The sequence below is a fragment of the Phalaenopsis equestris genome, unplaced genomic scaffold (genome assembly GCF_001263595.1).
Source record: "Phalaenopsis equestris unplaced genomic scaffold, ASM126359v1 Scaffold000359, whole genome shotgun sequence".
NCBI lineage: Eukaryota > Viridiplantae > Streptophyta > Magnoliopsida > Asparagales > Orchidaceae > Phalaenopsis > Phalaenopsis equestris.
In genome coordinates this window covers 1,451,625-1,461,096 of record NW_018164801.1, presented here as the reverse complement: position 1 = coordinate 1,461,096, position 9,472 = coordinate 1,451,625, and the positions used below count along the sequence as shown (strand labels likewise).

General features: G+C 32.9%; 1 protein-coding gene across 1 annotated transcript; it reads right to left on the bottom strand.

Moving 5' to 3' along the window:
• Nucleotides 1-1,315: 1,315 nt before the first annotated feature.
• On the bottom strand, nt 1,316-9,098 carry LOC110026220 (probable serine/threonine-protein kinase PBL17). The gene is made up of 6 exons (XM_020727087.1): nt 8,789-9,098; nt 7,066-7,391; nt 5,173-5,308; nt 4,514-4,647; nt 3,652-3,775; nt 1,316-2,053 (listed from the first exon to the last, which is right to left on the bottom strand). The coding sequence occupies exons 1-6, from the start codon at nt 8,838-8,840 to the stop codon at nt 1,494-1,496; spliced, it is 1,332 nt and encodes a 443-aa protein (XP_020582746.1). The 5' UTR covers nt 8,841-9,098; the 3' UTR covers nt 1,316-1,493.
• Nucleotides 9,099-9,472: the final 374 nt, after the last annotated feature.

Sequence of the window (9,472 nt, the reverse complement as noted above, 5' to 3'; positions counted from 1 at the left end):
TCCAGCCATTCAATTTGACTGTAAATTTGTTGAAATCAGAGCTAGATGACTCTTAATTAAAGTTTGAATATTTCTTACTAAAAAAATTATCTCGAAATTTATGTCATGCATCGAGATTCATGTCGCATGATAAAAATTTGTTGGTAGCGCATATATTTTCATAATTAATATATAAATACTTATGTATTTAAGTGATCCATTAATAATTCTTTCGAAATAACAATTTTGAAAATATTTATATTTACAATTGGACAAATAATCTTATTTGTAAGCGCTTACAAACATATCATCTAATTACAAACGTATCACACAATTTTTATATATTTAAATATCTAAAACTTAAACTTTGTTTTTTATATTTCCACAACTCAAAATCATTTATATCACATGAATATTATTATTATTTTAAATTTAAACAAATGAAGTATATATTTTAACATTTTTTAAACAAAATCTAGACATAAAAACTTCATATATTATATAATATCTTTTTACCCTCTGTGCTTTAAACTCTCACGTGCGTAGAGGTGTGAACAACTGGATTTGGACCACAGATACTCTTAATTTGAGCTTTAGCTTAAGCTTGATTAAGTCTAATAAGACGATAAATATCACGAGCATTTACGAGAAAAAAAAATAATTAATAAAAATACAAATTATTTCTTCTGAATTTTTTTTTTCAGTAAGACATCAATAATATGTTAGCTTCGCCGCAAAACCTAAGTCAATAATACATCAGTAACTCTCGAATAACGCCGCTTGACAGCGCCAATAACATTGCATTAATACCATAAAACGCCACATGAAAACGCGCCAATAACACATCGATATTGAATTGTTTCAACGGTATTGTTGAAGCTTTATTGAGGTATTATTTCAGTGTTATTACGCTGCTATTAACGTGTTCTATTCAATTCTCATATATTTACAAATCTGCCAACTTTCTTGTGCCATGAAAAGATATATGAAGTATTTGAATGATATAAATGTAAAAACAAAAATTTAGGTGTGACATAGTAAATACATGGGAATTGGAAGCATGTGTGTAAATGCCGCATGCTTTTCTCTTGGGGTAAGAGACTAGAGAGCATTTACATACATACACATAATTCCCATATATTTACATGCTAACATCTAAACTTTAAGTTTTATATTTTTAACCCTCAAATCTGTGATATCACTTCAAAAAAATATCCCTATTCCTAACTTTCAGAAGGCGAAACACACATTCTCAAGCACAGATAAAACAGCATAGATGTAAAATCAAAATTTACATTTAAGATGTGTAAATACATAGGAATTATATGGTATGCATGTAAATCCTAAAAAAATAATAAAAAATATTAACATGAAGTAGAACAAAATTTCGTTGATGAGAACAAATTTGCAGTAGATAACACTTACAGAGGCGATTAAATAAAGCATTATTACAAAAATGAAAAAAAGAAGAATTACAAAAGACACTTAAAACATTACATTTTACACCTCTGATGCTACACCAAGCTGCCTTTGCGCGCATGAGAGCCGTTTGAGTCAGGAGAAAGACCATTCAGAGCACATTCCTTTGGTGGCTCACTTCTGCTTCTTCCTTCTCCCAACCTTCTTCTCCCACCCCCTCTTCCTTCTCCCTCCCCTTCACTCTTCTTAGAATTACTCCTTCCTTCACCAAAGCTATCCAAAGAGTCCTTCGAAGCCTCGTAGAGCGTCACCGCGCTGCCGCTGACCTGGAAGAGCAGATCCTCCTCCGATAGAGCTCGAATGCTCTCGAGAATTTCAACAACTTGGCTCATCGTGGGTCTGCCTTTAGGGTTCTGGCTGAGGCATTGGTAGGCTAAGTTTGCCAGCTTCTGCGCCGATTGAACGGAGTACTGGCCGTCAACTTTCGGATCGAGGATCTTTAAGAGCTTCCGGTTGTGGATGAGAAGAGGCCGAGCCCACTCGACTAAGTTGTGCTCCCTGCTTGGTCTGGTCTTGTCCATGGCTTGCCTTCCTATGAGCATCTCAAGAAGGACGACTCCGAAGCCGTATACATCACTCCTGGAAGTCAGATGGCCTGCATTGTATGGAAGGAAGAGTTAAATTATTGGTTTCAAAAGAGTTTGGTGCAGGAGGATGACAACGACGACAACAACAAGTATTTATCCCACTAAAGTGGGGTCGGCTACATGAATGCTTTTCTCCATTGCTATATTAAATGTCATAGTTTCATTTAATTCTAATAAATTTTTTTTTTATAAAATATGCCAAAGTCTTTTGAGATCAACCTTTACCTTTCTTAACATAAGTCAAATCTAAAACATTTACTCTCCTTACACGTTTAACAAATGGTCAATGTTTAACGTGACCGAATCATCTAAGGTGACTCTCTCTAGTCTTGTTGTGACTAGAGCCACTCCAACCCTTTCACGGATATGTTTATTTCAATTTAGTGCAACATTAAAAACAAAGGAGACATTTTAAGCAACTCCTCATATAATTATGCAAAGTAGTATAAAAGAACCCAAAGGAAATAGAACTTGCTCATATATTATAGATACTCTTCAATTTGATGTTTTAAACATTCATTTTGCTTCAACTTTGTTCCAGCATAAAAATTCTACAGTTTCCAACCTTAAGCTGAGCAAAGTTCTTTTTTAAGGAAATGGATGATGTTCTTGCTCTGTATACATTCTCAGTAGTTTAAAGTTGTTGCATAAAGGCTTGAATTTTACCCATACTATACAAGGGAAATTTACATATGTACCACACAATTACCATGTATTTACATATATAAGACCAAAATTTGATATTTACACGCTTCACACTTTGGTGTCATAAGCCATGTATGAAGAAGTTGGCTTTCACTTTTAAAAAGGATAATGATAATAATATTCTTGATGTAAGTTAAAGATTTGAGTGGTATCCATGTAAGTATGAAATTTAAGGTTTTTGATATGTAAATACATAAAAATTGTGTGGTACGTAGCAAATGCCCCTATTTATAATTCCTCTCACTCCATCAGCACTCTACCACACCCCCTCCAAGACTCACAGGGCATGCCATTGGTCAAGCATGCTGTCACATAAAACTAGAATGTTGACAAGTGTTACGAGCAGCACGGCATGACTTTTAAATTCTATCTCCGACAAGGCAATGTTTTTGAGGCCAGAGAGGAAATTTCTAGCAAAGTTGGGTGCTGCTTAGATAAAATGAAACCAAATCATATGAAGAATGGTGAAGGTTGGGAAGAAATATAGTAGTGGAATGGTCAACTTTGTAAATCATCCCTCTAACAAGAAAAAAACATTAACAAACACTCCATAGAACAAAGTTTCATTTTTTGGGGCATTTTCATACATACAACCCAATCCATATGTATTTATATATTTAGCACCTAAACTTTTCTTTTACATTTATAACTTCCAACTCTTTCATACCACACAAAAAAAAAAAAAAAAAAAAACCCCTAAAAAGCGAAACACAAAGTTTCACGCATAGGTAAGATGGTATGTAAATAAAAATTGATGTTTGGCTTCTAGATTTGTAAATACAAACGAATTGAGTGGTATGTATGTAAATATTCCTTTTAATTTTGCGGTCAGCTTAGAAAATGACATCAAATAATGCCCATGGATAAACTCGATCAAAATGATCTCTTTAAGCATGCTTACCAGTCATGACATACTCAGGTGCTGCATAGCCATATGTACCCATAACTCGAGTTGAAACATGTGTCTGGTCACCTATAGGTCCCTCCTTTGCAAGGCCAAAGTCTGAAAGCTTTGCATTGTAATCCTGCAGGTAAGATACTTTGAAAGCTCAATATATATAAATATAAATCAATCAATCAATATAAGAAATCATCAAATTTGAAAGATTTTGAATTATTTAAAGAGTTTTAAGTTGCTAATAGTTCAGAACAATCATGCATAGGTAAATCAGAGAGTGTAAGTAAAAAAGTAAAATTTAGGTGCTAGAAATGTAAATACATAGGAATTGTGATTTATGTAAGTAAATGCCCCTTCAGAATAATGAAAATTGTTTAGAGAAAGTCGATCAACTATTACAATTTTAAGCAAGCTATTAATACAAGCTTAAATTTAATTTGACATTATTTTTTTGGGGCATTTACATACATACCACCCAAATGCTAAGTGTTTACATATCTAACACCTAAATTTTACTTTCTACACTTATACCACCTAAATCTTTCATATCACATCGAAAAAAACCACTATTTTAACTTTTAAAAGTGAAGTACACCTTCTCATACACAAGTAAGGTGGCATATATATAAAAATTGAAGTTTAGTTGTTAGATATGTAAATACAAAAGAATCAAGTAGTACTTATGTAAATCTTGCTATATTTTTTAAAAAGTTGTGCGTTGAAATACAAATTTGATGCGAGCAAAATCGATCTAAGGCCTTAACAATAACTTCTAAAATCTTTACTAATTAATCTAGTTTGACACTCAAATTACTCCGATAATCCAAATTGGAAAATGAAACTCAAAAACTCCGGTGCAACGTACCGCATCCAATAAGATGTTTGATGTTTTGAAGTCCCGATAGATAATGGGCCTTTCAACACCATGAAGGAAGGCAAGCCCTTTTGCAGCACCCAAAGCAATCTTAATTCTAGTGGCCCATGTCATGAGAGATACTCCTGTTAAGAACACGCCGACGGATTACTAAAATCAAGACAATCCAACAGTAAAAATGGTATTATAATGAAAGTGTAAATTGTCATAAGAGTACCCTGATTATTTACACGGGGTTATTTCAATCAAATTCTATAAAAGTGTCAAATTAGTCCACATACTCTTTTAATATGAATAGTCCCGATAGAGGACTATTTTTCATGCATAAATAAGGTGGTAAGATTATTTGCTAGCAAAATTTTCTCCACTCAAACAGATAAACATGCATAAGCGACATATATATATATATATATATATAATATGATACCTAAACTTTAATTTTTACATGCATACCACTTTACATATGCATGAAATTAAATATTCTGCTACTTTAAACTTAAAATGGTGGTATTTTTGATGTGATATGGAAGATTTGGGAGGTATAATGTAAGAAAATAAAGTTAGGTGTTGGATATGCAAATACATATGAATTGGGTGGTATATGTATAAATGCCCAAAAGGTAAATTATAGAATGTATGGTCTTACATACGTCGGAAAAGGTGCTTTTCAAGGCTTCCGCAAGCCATGTACTCGTACACCAGCAGCCTGTGTTCACCCTCACAGCAGTAGCCAATAAGTTTAACGAGATTCGGATGACTAAACTGCCCAAGGTAGTTAACTTCAGCCTGCCAAAATTAAAATAAACAAAGTTTATTAGACCTGATGATAAAAGATCAAAAAAAAAAAAAAGTCTCTATTTTAAAATAGAACCCATTAAATTATTTGACCAAGTTATTTTCTTTGTTGGACTTTGAACAGAACTACAAAAAGTTAAGAATGTAATCCCCCTGATGCTATGATACATTAATGCTTCTTAAAACTAATAATGGATTTTAGAAGATTTACAGCCCAATTGTTATAGTGGATTTTAGAAGGGAAAAGCACTCTAATATTCTCATTAAGCAAATAAAAAACAGATATAGGTATAGCTCAGACCAACCTTCATACAATTGAAGGAAAATTCAAATCAACATGATAAAAAAGGAAAGTAAAATAAACATAATGATGGATAATTAAGTTACATGCATATCAACAGTTACGTATTTACACATCTAACACCTAAATTTCAATTTTTACATAAAATGACACCTTAAGTATGCATGAAAAGGCGCATCTCACTTTCTATAAAGTTAAACTAGTTGTATTTATTATGTGATATGAAAGATTTTGAGAGGCATAAACATAAAAAAATAAAGTTTAGATGTTGTGAATACATAAGAAATGGGCGGTATGTATGTAAAATGAGCTACTACGAATAATGAATCGACAAGGGTTACTAATTTATAAATTTTCAGTAAATTATTCAATGCTGATTTATGTTTTAGATAAAGCAAATACTGAGAAATAGGAAGCTGATGTGCATGACAAAGAGTTATGTTGTCTTGAAATATGATAAAAGATGGATCCAATGATACTGGATGCCTTAAGATCGTTTTTTGATACTTCAAATGCTAATAAACTAGTGTCTGGATTAGGCATAGCAGGGATGAAAGGAGCAAAAAAACAAAGATCTTGGGAAATTTACATACATACCACAAAATTCTCAAGTATTTACATATTTGACACCCGAAGTTCGATATTTATACTAATAAACCTTGGCGTAATAAATCAATGCATGAAGAGTTGTAATTCACATTTAAAAAGATACTAATGGTGTTGTTGTTAATGTGATGTTCAAGATCTGAGTGTGGTATGTATGTAAATATGAATGTTTAGGTTTTAGATATGTAAATGCATAGAAATTGTGTTAAGTAAATGCCCTCAAAATTTTATCTTGACCGTTCTGTTAAGAATTTCAATAGGTGATAACTCGGGGCCTTAAATAAGAAAGGAGTAAAAAAGAAAGCTAGATGTACAGATAATGTTTATTTAAATTCTAAGAACAAATAGATAGAATTTGAATAGATAAAAATCATGACTTTCTACAATCTTTGCTTGATCCAAAAAGACCAAATTACAATTCAATGCATTAAGAACTAATTTGCCAATGCTTTTACAGGTTTAAAAAGATAAATTTGAAGAAAATTCTAAACAAATCTCAATTTGCAAGCAACCACAGAAAAATACCAAATATAAACTTGATAACCTCACACCAACAAAATCTAATAATACAATACTCAGAACTAGTGAAAGGGGCATTTATATACATACCACCCAATTCCTATGTATTTACAAATCTAACATAAACGTCACTTTATACCTCTATGCCACCAAAATCTTCCATACCACATAAAAAAAAGCATCAATTTAGCTTTTAAAAACTGAGATACATCTTTTCTTGCAAGGGTAATATGGCATATATGTAATAACTGAAGATTAGATGTTAAAGATGTAAATCAATAGAAATTAAGTGGTGTGTATGTAAATTTTCAAGAAAACTTACCAGCCATTCTCTGTCTCCCTGAATGCCCTCAGGATTAAGAACCTTCACAGCAACTGGAGTAGACTGGAAACCAGCTCTTATGCTCTCCTCTATTATCCCTTTAAATACAGTTCCAAACCCACCCTGCCCAAGAACTTGATCCGCCCGAAAATTCTTCGTCGCCAATCTTAGCTCATTATATGTGAATATGCTCACATTTCCATGGCTAGATTTCTGCCGCAAATCTTCCACATCTTTGGTAGCTGCAAGCAAAGTACTGGCACTCTTCTCCTTTGATGTGGAATTCTTCGGCTTGTCCTGAGATGGATCCGCCACCGATTTTCGTCCTTTATTAGATTAAATAGAGACATTAGCAAGCACAAAATAAGGTAGAAATAAATTTTATGGGCATGTACATGCATACCATTCAATACCTAAACTTCAATTTTTACAAGTACGCAATCTTACCTATGCATGAAAAGGTGTGTTTAACCTTTTAAAACTTAAAATAGCAGTAATTTTTATGTGATATCAAAGATTTGGTGTTATAAATGTATAGAGCAATTTTAGGTCCTACATATGTAAATACATAAGAATTGGGGTCATATGTATGTAAATGCCCATGAGTTTTTTTTTTTTTTTTTTTTTTTGTTTTTTTTTTTTTTTTTTTTGTATTTTGCTTTTGTTTTCATAAACACATATGATCAATATATTTTTTTACATATTTTAATTTTTTTTGTTTTTGAAAATTCTCAAAACAACTATGTTTTTAAAAACAAATTTATTTATTTTCAAAATGACAAACATGCTTTATTTCTAATCAAAGCATAAACAAATGAAAATTAAAATGCAAAATAGAAAAAATAAGATAAAACAAAGGTGATCCCAAACGGCTTCTTAAGTATAAAAGTCAAAATCTATCCCTTTCCAAAATGAAAAAACTTAACATATGCTGATTGAAGTTTAGTATATTCAACACAGGCTACTTTGACTCTCATAAATACCCCATCCATATCATGTCTTTCTCAACATTAAAATGTGTTAGGTACAGCACCAATATAAAGTGATTCACTTTCATCTGATTGATATTTATTACTCCACAAGTAATCTATTTTGCAGCATTTACATACATAGAACCCAAATCCTATGTATTTACATATCTAACACCTAAACTTCATATTTATACCACTCAAATCTTTCATATCACATTAAAAATACCATCATTTTAACTTTTAAAAGGTGAAACACACCATTTCATGCATGGATAAGGTGATATGTATGTAAAATTTGAAGTTTAGTTCTTAGATATGTAAATACATTAGAATTGAGTGGTATGTATGTAGATCTTCAAATATTTTAATACAGTATTTGCAAAGATCTCTATTTCTTTCGGCAGTTATTCAAAAGCTTTCATTGTGTTTCAAAAATCGTTAACATTTGCTCTCCATCTTTCTCCATTAGAAAAAAAAAAAACATAAAAGTTCAGCAGCGCCGATCTAAAATCCCTCACATAACCCACATAAATTCTGTAAGAGCTCAAACTACTTCAAATTTGATCCTTTCCATGTATGAACAATGTTATTTACATGATCTGAAGTCCTCCATAACTATAATTACTCTCCCACAAGAAAAAAAAAATTCGCGCGATTGATTTCTCAGCGCATTGAAACACGCCATTCCTCTCAATTTGAGCAAAAAATTAAAATAAAAACAATATTAGTTCCAGAAAATTTAGGTTACGCACCAGATTTTGACTTGAGGGGATGGCCGGGATCCGATGTGAAGCAGTTCCCCATGGACGCCAAGATCTGCCGGCCTAGAAACGGCTGAAAACGCAATCTCGTCTCTCCATCCGTGATCTAACCGGCTTCAGAACTCACAATTTACGGATCGCAACGCCGACGACCTTCCGACGACTCAGATGGCTAAATTAATTAGAACAAATCATTCTTTAAACAAAAGTAGGCGTACTCGATTCATGCTCTAGCAGCTCTACTGCTCTCTCTCTCTCCTTGTCTCGTTTTATGGCCTCAGCTTAAGATAAAAACCAGAGGTTTGATTGAAACTACGGGAGGGCCACCATACGGGAGCGACAAACCGGGGTACTGTGGAGTGGCGTTTTGGTAAATAAAAGGGTTTAAATGGATACTTTCGGTCAGTGGGACTGGGAGCAACAATGTCAGAGTTCGACGCCTTTGACGGCGGCGGCGGGTCGCCGGAGTAAAAGGCTGAAACGAAAGAGGAGACAAATTGTATTTTACGTATTTTACCGAATCCGAGTTAGAAGTTGGTGGGGAAGAAACTATGAGCCAAATCATGGTCTCTAGTTTCAGCTATTACCTATTTGATTTCACGTGGGGTTTGGGTTATTCCGAAATCAGCTTTAATAGATTTAGTGTGCCTCGAAATTAACTCATGGTTCATTGAC